The sequence below is a fragment of the Pristiophorus japonicus genome, chromosome 3 (genome assembly GCF_044704955.1).
Source record: "Pristiophorus japonicus isolate sPriJap1 chromosome 3, sPriJap1.hap1, whole genome shotgun sequence".
NCBI lineage: Eukaryota > Metazoa > Chordata > Chondrichthyes > Pristiophoridae > Pristiophorus > Pristiophorus japonicus.
The window spans coordinates 285,893,263-285,914,578 of record NC_091979.1 but is presented as its reverse complement, the minus strand read 5'-3'; the positions used below and the strand labels follow the sequence as shown (position 1 = coordinate 285,914,578).

Sequence of the window (21,316 nt, the reverse complement as noted above, 5' to 3'; positions counted from 1 at the left end):
CAGAGAGAGGAGACAATTGTAGTGTAGACAATGCTGCATCGGCTGAGATCAGAAAACTCAGCACAGACAAAGGTTGAAAGCTGGGATCTGCTGGTCTGCACGGCAGACCACCTGCCATTAAAGGAGAGCAGTTTATTTAACGAGAATATCTGATCATGGGTAAATGCTCTGTGTGCAGTATAGAAACTGACCATTGCCAATTACTCATTTTTGAAAAATATCAAAAGCCGAATCTAAAGAAAACTATGACTGGAATAAATCTAGAAATAATGCTGAACACAGCATGGTCCCTGTGTTTCAAATAATTAAAAATGTTACCTTGCTGAGATCATCAATGAGGTTTTGCTGTTCCATAACTTGCATTCGAAGAAATTCAATTTCTTTTTCTTCATGACTCTGGTCTAGGTCATTTAAGGAGCTTGGTCGGCGTATACTCCCCACTCTTTCCTTCTACACAGAGAATGAAAAAGCACAGACGAAAATAAAAACACATTTGGAAAAAGTCAGAAAAATAGTACAGTAACCATTCCGCATACATTTTCAACCTATTTTGTTGTGACCATTGCCTCCCTTTTAAGAATAACTGTGAATGTTTTGATCATTTATAAGCCATGATCCTGTTGTAAATGTTACAGAACAAGTCAAGAATGCCACCAGTCAGTCGACTATTATATCACCCAATCCGGGGTGCCTTAAAGGAAGGAATCACCCTTACAACTGTGCACTTTTCTAAGCTGGGATAAGAACATAAAAACATAAGAAATAGGAGCAGGAGTAGGTATACAGCCCCTCGAGCCTGATTCAAGAAGATCATAGCTGATCATCGACCTCAACTCCACTTCCCGCCCGATCTCCATATCCCTTGATTCCCCTAGACTCCAAAAATCTATCGATCTCAGCCTTGAATATATTCAGAGACTCAGCATCCACAGCCCTCTGGGGCAGAGAATTCCAAAGATTCACACCCCTTTGAGTGTCTTAAATGGCCAGCCCTTATCCTGAGACTGTGCCCCCTAGTTCTAGACATGCCAGCTAGGGGAAACACCATCTACCCTGTCAATCTCCTTCAGAATCTTGTATGTTTCAATGAGATCACCATTTATTCTTCTAAACTCCAGAGAGTATAGGCCCATTCTACACAATCTCTTATAAGACAGCCCTCTCATCCCAGGAATTTTATATCGGTCTTCACGGTAGAAGACACTAAAACATCCCAATAGTGGATAAGCAAGGGGCTATAGGGAGGGAGGGACTTAATACAATCACTATCACTAATGAAGTAGTGCTCGGTAAAATAATGGCTTACATCCTAGGGTCTTAAAAGAAGTGGCTGCAGAGATAGTGGATGCATTGGTTGTAATCTACCAAAATTCCCTGGAATCTGGGGCAGTCCCAGAGGATTGGAAAACTGCAAATGTAACGGCCTTATTTAAAAAAGGAGGCAGACAAAAAGCAAGAAATTATAGACCAGTCAGCCTAACATCTGTCATTGGGAAAATGCTGCAGTCCATTATTAAAGAAGCAGTAGCGGGACATTTGGAAAAGCATAATTCAATCAAGCAGAGTCAGCATGGTTTTATGAAAGGGAAATCATGTTTGACAAATTTGCTGGAGTTCTTTGAGGATGTAATGAGCAGGGTGGCTCAGAGGGAACCAGTGGATGTGGTGTATTTGGATTTCCAGAAGGCATTCGATAAGGTGCCTTCAGAGGGTCGAGATAAATGGGTCATTTTCTGGTTGGCAAATAGTAACTAGTGGGATGACGCAGGGATCAGTGCTGTGTCCTCAAATATTTACAATCTATATTAATGACTTGGATGAAGGGATCAAGTGAAATGTAGCCAAGTTTGCTGATGATACAAAGATAGGTGGGAAGGACACAAATTGTGAGGAGGATACAAAAAATCTGCAGCGGGATATAGACGGGATAAGTGAATGGATAAAAATCTGGCAGATGGAGAATAATGTGGGAAAAAGTGAGGTTATCCACTTTTGCAGAAACAATAGAAAAGCAAATTACAATTTAAATGGAGAAAAATTGCAAAGTGTTGAGGTACAGAGGGATCTGGGGTCCTTGTGCATGAAACACAAAAAGTTAGTGTGCAGATACAGCAAGTAATCAGGAAGGCAAATAGAATATTGGCCTTTATTGCAAGGGGGTTAGAATATATAAGCAGAGAAGTCCTGCTACAAATGTATAGGGTATTCGTAAGGCCACACCTAGAGCACTGCGTACAGTTTTGGTCTCCGTATTTAACGAAGGATATACTTGCATTGGAGGCTGTTCAAAGAAGATTCACTAGGTTTATTCTGGAGATAAGGGGGTTGACTTATGAGGATAACTTGACTAGGTTGGGCCTATACACATTGAAGTTCAGAAGAATGAGAGGTGATCTTATTGAAACATATAAGATAATGAGGGGGCTTAACAAGGTGGATGCAGAAAGGATATTGCACTCATAGTGGAAACTAAAACTAGGGGACATAGGCTCAGAATAAAGGGTCGCCCATTTAAAATTGAGATGAGGAGGAATTTCTTCTCTCAGTGGGTTGTAAATCTATGGAATTCTCTGCCCCAGAGAGCTGTGGAGGTTGGTCTTTGAATATATTTAAGGCGGATGTAGACAGATTTTTGAGTGATAAGGGAGTAAAGGGTTATGGGGAGCGGGCAGGGAAGTGGAACTGAATCCATGATCAGATCAGCCATGATCTTATTGAATGGCGGAGCAGGTTCGATGGGCCAAATGGCCTACTCCTGCTCCTATTTCTTATGTTTTTATATTCTTATGAATCAATCTAGTGAACCTCTGTTGTACCGCCTCCAAGGCAAGTATATCCTTCCTTGGATAAGGAGGCCAAAACTGTTATGTCTTGAATAAAGAGTCAGACTAGATACTGCAAGCTCAAAGTAAGTGTGACCATAGTCCTTTATTACAGATCTCAGAGTGCCTCTCCAGTCTGTGAGGCCTCCTTATGTACAGGTGCTCCCAAGGGATTGTGGGATCCCTTGGGACTCCAGGCGATAAGCCCTCTGGTGGTTAGACATGGTAATTGCAGGTTTACATACATAACAACATTTCCCACCGCCCCCCCCCCCCCCCCCCGCACCCCCGCCGGCCCCAAAGTCAATAGTGTAACTATTTACAATGTGAATCGATCTGGGGCCTTCCTTTCTCTGGTTGATCGTCTCGGTGCAAATGCTGGTGTTGGTGAGTCGTTTGTTGGGCCTTCGCTGGGCTGCTGCGCAGCTGACCTTGCTGGACTGCTGGGGGTGGTGTGCCTTGCTGGGCTGCTGCGGGTGATGAGTTCTGCTTCATGGTCAACCGCTGGGTCGGTTGCCACTTGTGTGTGTGTTGGAGGGTCGAAAAACATAGAGTCTATTGTGGGTTGTTCTAGATAGTCCATAAACCTGAGTTTGGTTTGATCCAAGTGTTTTCTGCAGGTGAGTCCATTTGCGAGTTTGACCATAAGCATCCTACTCCCCTCTTTGGCCAAAACAGTGCCAGCAATCCACTTGGGACCTTGCCCATAGTTCAAAACAAATACAGGATCATTTACTTCAATTTCGCGTGACAATTTGCGCGATCATGATATGTGTTCTGCTGAAGCCGCCTGCTCTCTACCTGTTCATGTAGATCAGGGTGGACTAACAAGAGCTTGTCTTAAGTGCCCTTTTCATGAGCAGTTCAGCGGGAGGGACCCCAGTGATCGAGTGGGGTCTTGTGCGGTAATTAAGCAGGACTCGGGATACGGAGTCTGCAGTGAGCCTTCAGTTACCCTTTTCAAGGAGTCTGCAGTAAGCCTTCAGTTACCCTTTTCAAGCTCTGCTTGACTGTTTGAACTGCTCGTTCTTCCTGACCATTGGCTTAAACGGAGGAGACATAGAAACATAGAAACATAGAAAATAGGTGCAGGAGTAGGCCATTTGGCCCTTCGAGCCTGCACCACCATTCAATAAGATCATGGCTGATCATTCCCTCAGTACTCCTTCCTGCTTTCTCTCCATACCCCTTGATCCCCTTGGCCATAAGGACCATTATCTAACTCCCTCTTGAATATATTCAATGAACTGGCATCAACAACTCTCTGCGGCAGGGAATTCCACAGGTTAACAACTCTCTGAGTGAAGAAGTTTCTCCTCATCTCAGTCCTAAATAGCTTACCCCTTATCCTAAGACTGTGTCCCCTGGTTCTGGACTTCCCCAAGATCGGGAACATTCTACCCGCATCTAACCTGTCCCGTCTCGCCAGAATCTTATATGTTTCTATGAGATCCCCTCTCATCCTTCTAAACTCCAATGTATAAAGGCCACTGGATCCAGTCTCTCCTCATATGTCAGTCCAGCCATCCTGGGAATCAGTCTGGTGAACTTTCGCTGCACTCCCTCAATAGCAAGAACGTCCTTCCTCAGATTAGGAGACCAAAACTGAACACAATATTCCAGGTGAGGCCTCACCAAGGCCCTGTACAACTTCAGTAAGACCTCCCTGCTCCTATACTCAAATCCCCTAGCTACAAAGGCCAACATGCCATTTGCCTTCTTCACCGCCTGCTGTACCTGTGTGCCAACTTTCAATGACTGATGAACCATGACACCCAGGTCTCGTTGCACCTCCCCTTTTCCTAATCTGCCGCCATTCAGATAATACTCTGTCTTCGCATTTTTGCCCCCAAAGTGGATAACCTCACATTTATCCACATTATACTGCATCTGCCATGCATTTTCCCACTAACCTAACCTGTCCAAGTCACCTTGCAGCCTCCTAGCATCACCCTCACAGCTCACATCACCACCCAGTTTAGTGTCATATTTGACCCCATTGCGGATCATGAATTCCTTGAATTCGGCACTGGTAAAGCACGGCCCATTGTCACTTACAAGGACATCAGGCAGGCCGTGCATGGCAAACATGGCCCATAGGCTTTCAATGGTGGCACCGGACGTGCTTGTCGACATTATCACACATTCAATCCATTTGGAGTACACATCAACAACCATTAAAAAGTTTTTTCCCAAGAATGGACCTGCATAGTCGACATGAACCCTCGACCACAGTTTGGAGGGCCAAGACCATAAACTTAATGGCGCCTCCCTGGGTGCATTAACTGTGAACATGTATTACATTTGTGCACGCAGGACTCTAAGTCTGCATCGATACCGGGCCACACGTGGGATCTGGCTATCGCTTTCATCATTACCATGCCTGGGTGGATACTGTGGAGATCACTAATGAAAGTGTCCCTGCCCTCTCTTGGCACAACTACCCAATTACCCCTTAGGAGGCAGTCTGCCTGTATAGACATTTCATCTTTATTTCTTCCTGCATCTCTAATGGGACACTAGACCAACTCCCGTGGAGCACACAGTTTTTTACTCAGGTCAGTAAGGAGTCCTGGCTCGTCCAGGTTCTAATCTGTAACAGGTGATTGCTCACTCTCGAATGTTTCCATTACCATAACTAAATCTGCAGGCTGTGCCATCTCCACCCCGGTGGTGGGCAATGGTAGCCTACTGAGAGCATCGGCACAGTTTTCTGTGCCTGGCCTGTGGCGGATGGCCTAGTTGTGTGCGGACAATGTGAGCACCCATCTCTGGATATGGGCCGATGCATTCGTATTTATCCCCTTATTTTCAGAAAAGGGGGATATAAGCGGCTTATGGTCGGTTTCCAATTCAAATTTAAGCCCGAACAGATATCGATGCATTTTCTTTACCCTGTAAACACATGCTAACGCTTCTTTTTCGATCGGCCTGAGACAGACTTCTGGATGCATAAGCAACCGGTTGCAATTTCTCAAATTCATTAGCTGGTTTCAATACACACCTGACCCTGTATGACGACGCATCACATGCTAGTACCAAACATTTACATGGGTCGTACAACACAAGCAATTTGTTTGAACATAACAGCTTCCTAGCTTTCCCAAAGGCATTTTCTTGGCTTTTACCCCATACCCATTCATCTCCCTTATGCAGTAAAGAGTGCAGGGGTTCTAACAATGTGCTAAGACCCGGTAAGAAGTTACCAAAATAGTTCAGGAGTCCTAGAAATGACCGCAGCTCCGTCACGTTCTGTGGTCTCGGTGCGTTCTTGATTGCCTCCGTCTTCGAATCGGTGGGCCTGATGCCTTCCGCCGTGATTCTTCTCCCCAGGAACTCCACTTCAGGCGCCAGGAAAACGCACTTCGAGTGTTTTAGCCTGAGCCCCACATGGTTAAGCCGACTAAGAACCTCCTCCAGGTTCTGAAGGTGCTCGACAGTGTCCCGACCTGTAACCAAGATGTCGTCCTGGAAGACCATGGTGCGCAGGACCGACTTCAGCAAGCTTTCCATGTTCCTCTGGAATATCACCACGGCCGATCGAATCCCAAACGGGCATCTGTTGTAAACGAAAAGACCTTTGTGCGTGTTGATGCAGGTGAGGCCTTTCGAAGATTCCTCCAGTACCTGCATCATGCAGGCCGAGGTCAAGTCCAGCTTTGTGAACGTTTTCCCTCCTGCCAGCATTGCAAATAGGTCGTCTTTCTTTGGTAGTGGGTATTGATCCTGCAGCGAGAAATGATTGATAGTTACTTTATAATCACCACAGATTTTGACGGTGCTGTCTCCCTTGAGGACTGGGACAATCAGACTGGCCCACTCATTGAATTCAATCGGCGAAATGATGCCCTCTCGTTGCAACCGGTCCAGCTTGATCTCCACCCTCTCTCTCATCAAGTAAGGTACCGCTCTCGCCTTGTAAAGGATGGGTCGCGCTCCAGGAATCAAATGGATCTGCACTTTTGCTCCTTGGAACTTCCCGATGCCTGGTTCTAACAGCGAGGGGAACTTGCTTAGGACCTGGACACATGAGATGTCGTCGACGGATGAAAGCGCTCGAACATCGTCCCAGTTCCAGCGTATTTTTCCCAGCCAGCTCATGCCGAACAGCGTGGGGCCATCACCCGGTACCACTCAGAGTGGTAAATCGTGCACCACTCTATCGTAGGAGACCTTTACAGTAGCACTGCCAATTACGGGAATCAGTTCCTTTGTGTACGTTCTAAGTTTGGTGCGAATGCGAGTCAGGACTGGCCGTGAAGCCTTGTTGCACCACAACTTATCGAAAGTCTTTTTACTCATTATGGACTGGCTTCCGCCCGTGTCCAGTTCCATGGACACCGGGAGTCCATTTAATTAAACCTTCAGCATTATCGGGGGACACTTTGTGGTAAATGTGTGTACCCCGTATACCTCTGCCTCCTCGGTCTGAGGCTCTGGTTCGTCGTGATCCACTGTGGATCTGTCCTCCTCTGCAACATGGTGGTTTGCAGGATTAGCGGGGTTTGCAGCTCACCTGCACATACGTTGGAGGTGTCCCATTGTTCCACAACCCATGCAAACGTATCCTTTGAAGCGGCATGAATGGAATCGATGATCACCCCTGTGTGCCAACAAGGTGTTAATTGCCTTGTATTCACCACCCTTGATGGCGGACTCTGAGTCATCTGCAGACGTGCAGCTCCAGGCATGTAAGTCCTGCCATGTACACTTCGATTCAAAAACGTTACTTTGTTCTCAGTACTTGCAGCAGCACTAGTGTGCTGGGAAATTTGTTTGGTATTGGCACTGGTGGAGATAAAGGCCTGGGCTATCGCTATGGCTTTACTCAAGATTGGGGTCTCTACAGTCAAAAGTTTGCGAAGTATTACTTCATGCCCAATGCCAAGTACAAAGAAGTCCCTGAGCATGTGCTTCAAGTGTCTTCAAATTCGCAATGTCCTGCAAGGCGCCTTAGCTCGGCGATGTAGCTTGCCACTTCCTGGCCTTCAGACCTCTTGCACATGTCGAACCGATACCTCGCCATCAGAACGCATTCCTTCGGGATTAGATGCTCCCAGACCTGTGTGCACAACTCATCGTACGACTTGTCTGTGGGTTTTGCTGGAGCGAGCAAGTTTTTCATGAGACCATACGTTGATGCTCCGCAAACGGTGAGGAGGATTGCCCTTTGTTTGGCAGCATTCGCTTCTCCTTCCAGCTCGTTGGCCACGAAGTATTGATCAAGTCGCTCCACGAAGGTTTCCCAATCATCTCCCTCCGAAAATTTCTCCAGGATGCCCACAGTTCTGTGCATTGTTGCGTCGGAGTTCGTTATCTGTATCTCATCGCCAGTTGTTATGTCTTGAATAAAGAGTCAGGCTAGATACTGCAAGCTCAAAGTAAGTGTGACCATAGTCCTTTATTACAGATCTGAGAGTGCCTCTCCAGCCTGTGAGGCCTCCTTATATACAGGTGCTCCCAAGGGATTGTGGTATCCCTTGGGACTCCAGGGGATAAGCCCTCTGGTGGTTAGACAGGATAATTACAGGTTTACATACATAACAAAAACTCTGCACAGTACTCCAGGTGTGGACTCACCAAAGCCCTGTACAATAGTAGCAAGGCTTCCTTTTGCCATTTGCCTTCTTTATTGTTTGCTGTACCTGCATACTAGCTTTCTGTGTTCCTTGCACAAGGACATCCAAATCTTTCAGAACACCAACATTTAAAAGTTTCTCAGCATTTAAAAAATATTTTTAAAATACTATGTTTTTCTATTCTTCTTACCATAAAGAATAACCTCCCTACATTACACTCCATCTGCCACCTTACTGCCCACTCACTTAGAGCTACAACCTGACACTGAAAATAAGTGAACACATTTTTAGTAAGTTGCATATTGTTATTACTGCAGCACCTAAATAATGCTTTCTATTCCAAATACTAATCATGAATGGAATTCCGAAGGATTTTAAATGCAGCTCAATGGATAAGAAAGCAACAGTTTAGTAGGATTCTTAGGAAAGTAATTCATTGCAAGATCAGTGACGATTCATTTTTGCAAGCTTATCTTGCAGGAGACAGAGAATGAATTGTGTTCTGATCAACGTGAAGGAACAGGATATCAGTGCTGAGGACTGGAACACTCTTCTGTCCAATGTCAGCATTAAGCAGTCCCTTGTCAGGTACAGCATGGATTCAATATATGCTTTTTCTCTGCCTCAAAAATAGGTAAATAATTGGTCTGGTTGCTATTTGCAGTCAAATCATAAACAACTCTTCTTGAATGCATTTACAATGTTGCTACGCAGAATAATCAAAGGAATTCTTCCTCAATGTATCTCAACTCCCAGCTTCAGAAAGGCATCACCAACTGCACTGGTGTGACTTTGCTTTTCCTACAATCGATCATCTTCGTGGCCTGTCTGAGTAAAGTTATCAATCTAGTGCCAATCTGTACTGAATTACGGACAGTTTTTACGGAGGATCTGTGGCCGCTTTAAAAAGTGTTCAGCGTACTCAATGTCACTTCAGTTATAAGCGATTGCTCCAGCACTGATCTACCACTCTCAGCAGGAATCAGTGCTCTCAGGAAGAGTATGTCGGTAAATTACAGAATCGAAGCCTGTGATTTCCTATCCATTTATTTTATTGGGCAAAAAAAAAACAAGGGCTGTGGGTCTGGGATTTGCCAGCTTGTAAGCTTTCTTCCACATTCGGTGCATAGAATTGTGGAATCATTTCCTTTAATTTTTACAGCTACTTGATCAGATTGATCTAAGTTGCTTCAAGCAGCAGCCAACTGTTATTCTTTAGTATTTCTTGCTTTGAGCTTTTCCCCAAAATTTAATTGGTTTTCGTCAGAATTTCATTTTGCATAAACCCATTTTTGAAGAATGGCTTGTATATTTTCAATGTGTTTTCCTCAGGGATTTTACTTGGGTTTTATTCCAATTTGTTTCACAGTTGGATATTGTTGTGCAATAGCTCAATAGACTGAATACTGTAAACTCCGAACAGGTACAAATCTGGCTCTACTTTATTAAGGCCCAAAGTGATCACATTACAAGATAGCTGGCCTTTTATACCTGAGCCGCACACACGGGCAAACAGACCAATGACCTCCGACAGTGGCGCCAGCTGCTGGCTAGTAACCCCAAGCATACATACATGACAATATCCCCCTTTAAAATATTAGTAACGGTCCTTTGACAAATGAAGACAGTGCAGGGCTTTCCGCTCCCGAGTTGAATGTCTCAGTTCAACTCCAGCCTTGGGTGAGCGTTCTGAGTCTATTATGACTGGGGGCTGGGTAGCCAATCTGGTGGGAGTGCCAATGACCACGTTAGGAATTGAAAATCCAGATTCAATGACCATGTCAGTGATTAAAATCCAGATTCATTGATGACAGCGGTGTACTCTGATGACTGAGGGTAGGTTGGTTGGTCACTGATTGTGTCTTCCTCAGATACAGGTTTTAATGGTGCTGACCTCACATGTTTGATACCATTGAGTTTCATGGACTCTTGAAACTCCATACTGGTGAAGCAAGATCCGTTGTCACTTACAATGATGTCAGACAAACCATGCGTAGCAAACATGACACGAAGGCTCTGAATGGTAGCTTTGGATGTGCTAATGACATGATTGTACACTCTATCCACTTGGAATAGCATCCCGTTCATCCGTATGCCGCAGCTTTGTCTGATCGACATGTTTCCTGCATGCCTGCCCATTCTTGAGCTTAACGATAAACACTCTGGTACCCTCCTTGGCCGTAACAGTACCGGCGATCCATTTGGGACCTTGACCATAATTCATTACATATACAGGATCATTGATAGAAATGTCGCATGACACAATAGCGCGATCATGATACACTTGCTGACTTTGACGTCTGTATTCGACATGATTATTCAAGTCAGGGTGGACAAGAGAGAGCTTGGTCTTGAGACCTCTCTTCATCAATAGTTCAGCAGGGGAGACCCTGGTAAGCGAATGGGGTCTTGTCCTGGAACTAAGCAATATGCGTGACAAGCGAGTTTGCAGTGAACCTTGAGTTACACGTTTCATACTCTGCTTGATGGTTTGGACCGCACACTCTGCTTGTCCATTGGATGCGGGTTTGAATAGTGCTGACATCACATGTTTGATACCATTGAGTTTCATGAACACTTGAAACTCCATACTGGTGAAACAAGATCTGTTGTCACTTACAACGATGTCAGGCAGACCATGCGTAACAAACATGACACGAAGGCTCTCAATGGTAGCTGTGGATGTGCTGGATGACATGATTGTACACTTGGAATAAGCATCCACCACAACTAAGTACCTTTTCCCAGGAAGGGACCTGCAAAGTCGATGTGGATCCTGGACCATGGTTTAGATGGCCACGACATCAGACACAGCGGCGATTCCACTGGTGCTTTACTAAGCTGCATGCAAGTGTTGCACTGATGCACACATGATTCCAGATCAGAGTCAATTCCAGGCCACCATACATGAGACCTGGCAATGGCTTTCATCATGACAATACCGGGATGCGTGCTATGTAGATCATGCACAAATTTCTCTCTGCCTTTCTTGGGCATAAAAACACGATTACCCCACAGTATACAATCTGATTGAATGGATGTAAGGTTTGGTTTCCTCACACATTTGCTTGGGTATGGCAGACCAATCACCACTAAGGATACAACATTTCACAATCTAGAATATCGGGTCCTGGCTGATCCAGATCTTAACTTGTTGGGCCGTGACAAGGGTTCCTTCACTTTCAAAAGCATTCATGACTAACACTAGGTCTGCCGGTTGTGGCATTTCCACCTCTGGTGTGGGCAGTGGCAGACGGCTCAATGCATCGGCACAATTCTCAGTGCCAGGTCTATGGCGAATGAGATAATCATAGGCAGATAATGTCAGCGCCCACCTCTGGATGCGGGACAATGCATTGGTACTGATACCTTTATTTTCCAAAAACAATGAAATGAGTGGCTTGTGATCTGTTTCCAGTTCAAACCGGAGACCAAACAGATACTGATGTATCTTTTTAACCCCTTACACACAGGCTAGTGCTTTTTTCTTTACCATGCTGTAGGCTCTTTTTGCCTTTGACAAACCTTTTGAAGCATATGCAACAGGTTGTAATTTGCCCAACTCATTAGCTTGTTGGAACATGCAACCAACTCCATATGACGAAGCATCACAGGCCAATACTAGACACTTACAAGGATCATAATGTACCAGCAGCTTGTTAGAGCAAAGCAGATTAGTAGCTTTCTCAAAAGCTCTATCTTGAGACACACCTCAAACCCAGTCATCACCTTTTCTTAGCAGCATGTGCAGTGGCTCTAATGAAGTGCTCAATCTAGGTAAGAAATTACTGAAGTAGTTGAGTAGACCAAGGAACGAACGCAGCTCCGTCACATTCTGAGGCTTGGGTGCATTTTTGATGGCCTTGGTTTTCGAGTCCGTATGCCTGATACTGTCAGCAGCGATTTTGCTCCTCAGGAATTCGACTTCTGGTGCCAAGAAGACGCACTTCGAGCATTTCAGTCTGAGTCCCACTTTGTCCAGTCGATGTAGCACCTCTTCCAGGTTGTTCAGATGTTTGATGGAGTCACGACCTGTGACCAGTATGTCATCTTGGAACACGACGGTTCTGTGGACGGATTTCAGTAGACTCTCCGTTTTCATCTGAAATATGGCTGCAGCTGAGTGAATTCCAAAAGGGCACCTGTTGTAGATAAGCAGTCGTTTATGAGGGTTGACCAGCCCCTGTGTCATGTAGGCCGACATCAGATCCAGTTTTCTGAACGACTTCTCCCTGGCTAACGTTGCAAACAGGTCATCAGCCTTCGGTAACGGGTATTGATCTGGTTTCGAAACTCAGTTGATCGTAACCTTGTAGTCTCCACAAATCCTGACAGTGCCATCACGTTTCAACACGGGAACAATGGGACTGGTCCATTCATTAAATTCGACCGGTGATATGACCCTTCACACTGGAGTCTGTCCAGTTCGATTTCGAACTTCTCCCTCATCATGTACGGAACTGCCTGAGCTTTATGATGGACGGGTCTTGCATCCGAGTCCACGTGGATCTGCACCTTGGCTCCCGTGAAATTGCAGATGCTTGGTTCAAACAGCAAGGGGAACTTGCTCAGCACTTGAGCACATGGATTATCCTCATCCGATGTCAACGCTTTGATCTCGTTCCAGTTCCATTTGATTTTTTTCTAACCAGTTCCTGCCAAACAGCATTGGACCATTGCCTGGAACAATCCACAATGTTAAGTCGTGAACGGCACCATCATACGACACCTTAATTACTGCACTGCCAATCACCGTTATGAGTTCTTTAGTGTACGTACACAACTTGGCATTGACTGGACTCAGCTTAGGCCTCACAGTCTTAGTATCACAGCCTGTCGAACGTCCTCTGGCTCATTATTGATTGACTCGCACCCGTGTCCAATTCCATCGATACCAGCACACCATTAAGTTTTACATTAATCATTATCGGTTGGCTCTTTGTTAGGAATGAATACAGTCCGTACACTTCCTCCTCTAATATCTCGGATTGCATATCCGGATCCACGCTAGACTGGTCACCATCCTCCATATGGTATGTCGTAGCATGCTTGCTCAGTTGCGGACACATACGCTGGAGATGCTCCACTCTCAACCAGCCTTTACAAATATACTGTTTAAACCAACACTGATGATGTCCACAATGCCAACACAGTGATATCGAATTCATTCCCGTTGGCAGACTTTGAGCAGCTACAGGTTTTGCGTATGCACTCGACCCTGCCATATGCAGCTCTACCAAGCGATAATAATATCTTGTTTACAGTACTTGCCGAGTTCCGATTTTTCAATGATATCTGCTTTAAGCTTCTCCCGTCGTCATGCATGATTGGGCAATCCTGATGGCTTTGCTTAAATCCAGCGTCTTCGCTGCCAGTAGCTTATGCAGGATCACCTCGTGGTTGATGCTGATTACAAAGAAGTCCCTCAGCATGTCTGCCAATGCAGTTTCGAACTTACATGGTCCAGCTAGACGTCTTAGGTCGGCAATGAATTCCGATAAATCCTGGCCCCCAGAACGAATGTGCGTATAGAATCGATATCTTGAGATGATGATGTCTTCGTCTGGTTTGAGATGGTTACATACCACAGCACACAATGTTTCATAGTCCTTGTCCGTTGGGCTTAAGGGCGAGAGGAGATTCTTTATGAGTCCATAGATTTTTGGACTGCAAACCGCGAGGAGGACCGCCTGGTGCCGAACTGTGTCTGTCCCTTTCTCCATTTTGTTGGCCACAAAGTACTGGTTCAAGCGGGCCACAAAGTCTGTCCAATCTTCTCCCTCAATGAATCGCTCCAGAATTTCAATTGTGCTCATTTTTGCATGCAAAGGTTCTTGTTACCTTGTCGCCAAATGTTATGTATGAAATAACTCAATAGACTGAATACTGTAAACTCTGAACAGGTACAAACCTCGCTCTACTTTATTAGGGCCCAAAGTGATCACTTTGCAAGATGGCTGGCCTTTTATACCTGGGCCACACACACGTGCGCACAGCCTAATGACCCCCGACAGTGGCACCACCTGGTGGCTAGTAAACCCAAGCATACATACATGACAGATATTAACAGTTCGGTTGAGACAAATCCAAAATGTCTTTGTTTGTAACATTTTCAACAAAATTAATGGGATAAATTCTTCTTGAGCAAAATGTATATAAATTTGTAAATCTGATTCGATGAATAACTATAACAAGCGCATTTTGCATAGTTACCACATGTAACAGCTGAGTCACAGAACATAGGCAATTATCTTGACAAATTTGACTGGTCAGATCCACCTATATAATTTTGGTATATGTGGTGGGGTGGCCTGCTAAAGGGAGGATTTCAAGTTTTGTCAGGGAAAGAATGGATTTGAGATGGGGGAACCCTTCTTTGAACATTAATGCATAAATATAAATAAGTGGTGCACCATGGCATTGTTCAGAATAAGTCACAGAATAGGATCTGTCTCATGCATGTCTCTGATATCTTCATATCATTGGCTTGTTTTCTCTCTTTCTTTTCTGGTCCTGTCTCTTTCTGTTTTTTTCTGGTTGTCTGGTCTCACCCTTCCCTATCTCTGTCATCTCCTTCAGCCTCACAACCACCGCCCCCCCTCCCCACCCCCCACCCCCCCTCCCTTTTGAGCATCCTTGATTATAACTGCTCAACTATCGGTGGCTGTGCCTTTAGCTACCTAGGCCCTAAGTTCTGGAACTCACTCCCTAAACCTCTCCACCTCTTTACCTCACTTTCCTCCTTTAAGACGCTCCTTAAAACCTACCTCTTTGACACCTGCCGTAATTTCTTCTTATGTGGCTCGGTGTCAAATTTATTATTTTTGTCTTATAACACTCTTGTGAAGTGCTTTGGAACCTTTTACTATGTTAAAGGCGCTATATAAATACAAGTTGTTGTTTTTGTCTAGGTGTTGTCTTTTGTTTCAACTTGTTTTGTAATTCTTTCTGTGTCCTTTTCTTTCTTTGTTTTATTCTTTTGCCTTTTCCCCCTCCCCTCTGTTGCCATTAGGAGATGTGAGTGCTGGTTGGTGGAGGGCACGGCTGAGGGATCTGGCCAGGAGTACAGGTTGGTTTTGAGATGATGGGTGGTAGCAAAACAGCAACGCAAAAGGAGAGGAACTGCACTCTGGTTATTGGCATAACTGCACACCCCATCTCGTCACAACTGTTTGACAGCATATCCTTGTCTCCACTATCCCTTATCCTTCCCACAATTTCCTCACTCCCAATGCCCATTCTGCTTTGCACCACTGCCTCATGCTTGTTTGGTCCTCTTCATTGTTGAATCCCCTTTCACCACCTGTGCCGTTTGATATTGACCTCTGAGACCTAGTCTCCTCCCTACTTCTTCACTTCTGAATTGCTGTTCCATTGCATCCCAACGCCATCTACTTTACCTCTATTCCTCTCCTTCATCCTTAATCCCTCTCCACTTTCATAATTTCCCTCCGCCTCCTTCAGTTTCAGTCTCTCTCCCTGTCCTCCAGTCATAATCCTCGTGCTGACTTTGCTCCGATTTTCCTCCTCCTTGTCCTCTAACAGGCTCCTTTGGCAGAATGTCTGAGCACTTATAAGCTACATTGTATTTAAAAGCGCATTAAACAACAAATTGTAGTCTGAGATGATCAATTAGAAGGCCACAGGGACTGGGACCAGGAGCAAGACAAAGACCGATTGTAGCGGGACAAAAGGAGGCCACATGGACTGTGATCAGTGTGATGGCTGAAGGCCTACACATGGGTAAAGAGCTGGTAACTCAAGGCCACTGGGATTGTGAATGGGACAGATGAAGGTGGCTGGGAGCAGGACAATGACCTGAGGTGGTGGCACAAGGCTATGGCAGAAGTGGAGATGTCCGAGCTGCCAATGGATGTGAGCCATGGTCTAAGGAGACGTACAGCAGCTGGCAGGCGTACAGACAAGTAAATAAAATGCAGAGATCACACAACCTGGATCAGGATGGTGATAGCAGACCCAAGGTTGGTAGAATTTCCAAAGGGTGAACATCAGGAACAGGCCAGAGAATGTCAGGGGCAGGCTGGGGTGCATGGGGAAAGGCCATGGAGTTCCAATATTTAAGGAGTGGCCTAAAATGGCAAAGAATCTGAAGGAAGACGGATTGAGCAGCCTTTCATCGGGTCCTACAAGCCACCGCTGCAGGTGGAGCTGGCAGATGAGAAAAACAGGGGCTACATAGAAACACAAGAGCTGCTGCAGCTCCACCTCAGGCTTCCGATATCAAGCTAAAAAGATTACAAAGTGTAAGCAAAATGCTTTGAATGATTCCATACATGAAGAAATCTTCTATTTAGAATAATGCTTCTAGGTTAAAGAATAACGCTTCCTTATATAAAGGCTTTCTATATAAACTTTGTAGCTTCATTGAGCAGCTAAAAGATTTAAATCTTGTTCATTCAATACTGTCCTTGGAACATTTCGCGTAAAGGAGATACCCAGGCATTCTTTTTATCGTATGTTTTGTGAGATGGGTTTAGAGAGGCCTGGAAGGCTATCGTCAGGTATTATCTCAGTCAAGGAAGTAGAACAGATGGCTGCTAGGTGAGAGACAAAGAACATTATTGATGGGAAGAACTTAATGCATATAAGACTGGTTTTGGAGGTTAGATGTGAGAGTATTAATGGATCGAAACTGGACACGCTCAAGGCAAAGCCCTGCTAGATTGATCACCTCGGAGCCTTGTGATGTTAGTCAGGTTGTATACCAACAGCTCATTCACTGTTTAATTGTTTAATTATAACCATTGCATGCTAACTTCTTTATGCTGTGTTGTAGTTTCTTTAGTACATATAATAAACATATATACTTTGGACCAAGGCTCCCTCTGATCTCTTGAGTATTACAGACCGAATCTGATATAAATAACTTACACAAAGAATATCAGAGTGCAAAGTTTCATACACTGCTCATTCTTCCTCTGGAATTAATGGGTGGAAAATCATTTAAATTCATGAGATGCACTCCTGTTGCACTAACCTCTATAATCGATGTGCTAGTTTGTATGTATATCCTTAACAGTATTATGAACACTGTTCAGTAGTTTGATTACAGACTTATTCATCACTTGCTCAAGTAACACTGGAGCATGCAATAGGCTATGGGGGATTGGTAACCTGCCCGTTATGAATTGATACCCCAGGCAATTTTCTGTGTCCCCAATAATCACCATGGTCCAATTCATTAGACATCTGTCCTTGTCATAGTTGTCTTCAACTACACCCCAATGTTATAGTAAAACAATTCTTAAATAGAACAGCTCTAAATAATCACAGCTGGACTTTCCATGCTGTAACTAAAAATAACAATGCTGTGCTTTCAATCCTATGGGGGGTGGTGGTGGCTTGGGGGGGTGGGGAGTGGGGGGAGGTGGCGGGGAGGGGTAGGGGGTGGAGGCAGTGGGGGTAGAGTTAGAAGAGATAGGAAGCAGTCAAATTAAAGGGTAAAATAAAGTAATGGGAATCTGGAGTTTCCCTGAACCTGCCAACATGTCTAAAGGTTAATAAATTTCTCCGCAACTAGTCAATTCTGAAAAAGGTTTGAACAGTTGCTGGGCAAAATCTAACACATGCCATGTTATAGATGCACAATGAGCATTCCTGTGCACACTGCATGAAAAAAAATTCTACGGCAGCACTTAGAGAACGGGAGGACCGCTGATTGAATATTCAGCTCTTAGTTTGGATTATTTCCAGATAGCTTGTCCTCTTCATCAGTTGTTTTTATTGAGAATGGCAATGGAAGCTAGTCCACCAGGGGGCATAGATTTAAAGTAATTGGTAAAAGGATTAGAGTGGAGTTGAGGAAAACTTTGTTCATCCAGAGACTGGTGGGGGTCTGGAACGCACTGCATGAAAGGGCGTGAGAGGAAGAAATCCTCGTCGCATTTAAAAAGTACTTGGATATGCATTTGAAGTGCCAGACCCTATAGGGCTATAGACCAAGAGCTGGAAAGTGGGATTGAGATGGATAGCTCTTTTTCAGCCGGCACAGACATAATGGGTCAAATGGTCTTCTTCTGCGCCGTAAATTTCTATGGTTCTATGATAAGCACCAAGTTAGCTATATTGCCGATACAGAGCCCAGACTGGTGCACTACTGCAAAGTAAATAAATGAATGTCACTGAATTTCCAGCATAGTATCAAACTGTCCTTGCTCCCTTGATACTGGAACGCTGCTACAATTGTGCATTCCCATTTTTCAGGAGCTCTGAAAATAGTGTATGCTGTGCTCATTGTTAAATTTTACGAGCACCAAATCATTAATAACATTTGGCCCATTGATTATTATTTTGCTTGTATAACAGAAGGAGAAAGAAAGAGGGTCAATACCAAACACTTTGTTATATAGGTCCATTAAAAAATCAAAAATGATAAATTTGATCATTAAGAAACTTGGAGAATATAATTGTGAGGCCTTAGGGACATTTAATGAATTATGTTAATAGATTTAAGGTACATATGTAAATGAGGTTCAATTATAAAATAAACCTTCCTATTATTACTCAAACCATAATTCTCATTTTTTCCAAGTTTGGAGAATATAATGATATCACGGAGTGTAACATGTTGAGACATTTCTGGATGTGAATTAAATTAATTATAAAATGAATTTCCCCTCAAAATCTGTTAAGTCTGGCAGTATGCAGCAAGTAAAAGTGGCATCACATGCAATATTTTAAGGCTCCTATGTGGCTCACTACCAGCTTCTGTGAAATTTCTGCTGAAAATTGGTAAATTGTCAAGCACTCGAAAGAAAAAGGTAACTTACAACAAAAAAAAGAATGTTATTGATGGAGGGACCATCATTAATATGTACAGCACCTGAGAAAGGTTCAGTAGCTATATAATACATACAGTATAGCTAAATAGTACATGTTGCAAGCAGTTCCCATATGGTATATGGTTCATGTGTGATATATCACGAATGCTAGATGTCAGTTTCAAGCAGGGTGCATTCTCTTTATAATTATATATTTTTAAGAATCTTGCATAATTCATAAGAACATAAGAATTAGGAACAGGAGTAGGCCATCTAGTCCCTCGAACCTGCTCCGCCATTCAATAAGATCATGGCTGATCTGGCCGTGGATTCAGCTCCACTTACCCGCCCTCTCCCCATAACCCTTAATTCCCTTATTGGTTAAAAATCTATCGATCTGTGATTTGAATACATTCAATGAGCTAGCCTCAACTGCTTCCTTGGGCAGAGAATTCCACAGATTCACAACCCTCTGGGAGAAGAAATTCCTTCTCAACTCGGTTTTAAATTGGCTCCCTCGTATTTCGAGGCTGTGCCCCCTAGTTCTAGTCTCCCCGACCAGTGGAAACAACCTCTCTGCCTCTATCTTGTCTATCCCTTTCATTATTTTAAATGTTTCTATAAGATCCCCCCTCATCCTTCTGAACTCCAACGAGTAAAGACCCAGTCTACTCAATCTATCATCATAAGGTAACCCCCTCATGCATTTCCTTTCCACAAACATTATTTCTTGTCACAATTTATGGTCAACATTTGCCATTGTTAATTGCTGTGTCAGTATTCTCATTCAATTTTACTATATCAACAGTCATAATGTATTTGCAGTCTCTGGGTACTAGATGGCTCTGGGGAGCAAATTTCTGAAGTCTCACTCTGAACTCTGTCACCATCTTGTATAAAAACACACGTATATGCAGCAAGTAACTGTGGGCGGAGCCAAAGGGAATTTAATAGTAAAACTAAAGGACTGTTGGCATTAAGGTATCATTAAGGTAAACACATTTTTAGCTCTCCATAAACTGTAACTTTTTTTAATTAATTATCCTTTTTAAACATCAATCTGCCCAACAGGAAGAGTGCTGTTTAAATATAGTTATATTTTTTCATGGACCACCTTTACATTTAAGCAGATTTTTCTGGGCACAAGTAAACAACAAACACATAAGATAGGACTTCAATGCTGTATCTAACCTGTGAGTGAGATGTCAATTAGAAACTTAAATTTTATTGTTGTGATAAAGAGAACAAATGAACCTCATTCTCATATATCCATTATTGTAAATTTTGCCTTCTGCACACAAAATGCAACTTAGTAAAGCTGAATTGTTATGGTAATGTTAAAGATGAAAACTATTTCTGATTTAACAGTGTTGGTTTAAAAGCATTTTCCTTGTCGCTGTGAAATTATTTGCAGCATAAATGACTGAAATTGAGCAGACACCCGGACCATTTTGGAGCTGGTGCTTGGTCATCACTTCAAGAAAGGTTCATCAGCAGTACAGGTAGGCTATCAACATTTCCCTTTAGATACCACAGTACAAGATTCATGCACAATTCACCAACATTCGCTCCACAAAGACAGAGTGTAGGCATAGGAGAGGGGAGAAAGGGCTCCTGTTGGCAGCAAATTTACATCCATATTTCTTTCTTAACTAAACTTAAAAGACATATTCAACGTCCTTCTTGGATTTATTATTAATATATTTGGGATTCTTTAGGCTCTGTTACTCATCTGCCATAATTTTGGTATTTATACCATTTTTCTGGGGTTTCTAAAGTCACGGTGGAGGGGCAGGATATTCACTATGGATATTTATACCCACTATACGTAATTTTCACAAGTAGATTAAACTGACTAGTAACTAAACTATCCACTTAACTTACCATGGGCAAAATTTTATTCCATTTGCAATGCCACCATATATAACTAGTGTACTCATGTCTATGTAATAATGAATAAACCGATCAACAACATTAATCTCATTCATGTCGATGTAGGGGATCCACACCATGCCACAATGGTTTATTTTTTGAGCCATAAAAGTGACATAATGTCAGCATTCAAGGTTAATTTAGGATTCAAGAAATGAAAAAAACAAAGGCCGGATTATTGGTCTCTCCCAGAAATCGGAGT

The 21,316-nt window shown here is 43.7% G+C and overlaps 1 protein-coding gene across 11 annotated transcripts in view; it reads right to left on the bottom strand.

Annotated features, from left to right (window-relative positions):
* The window catches only part of jakmip3 (Janus kinase and microtubule interacting protein 3), a 599,024-nt gene that overhangs the window by 257,121 nt on the left and 320,587 nt on the right, over positions 1-21,316 (bottom strand). For all 11 annotated transcript variants that reach the window (XM_070876792.1, XM_070876782.1, XM_070876783.1 and 8 more), the window contains one exon: positions 319-450. In XM_070876792.1, coding sequence (XP_070732893.1) covers positions 319-450 — 132 coding nt within the window. The remainder of the gene's footprint in view (positions 1-318; positions 451-21,316) is intronic.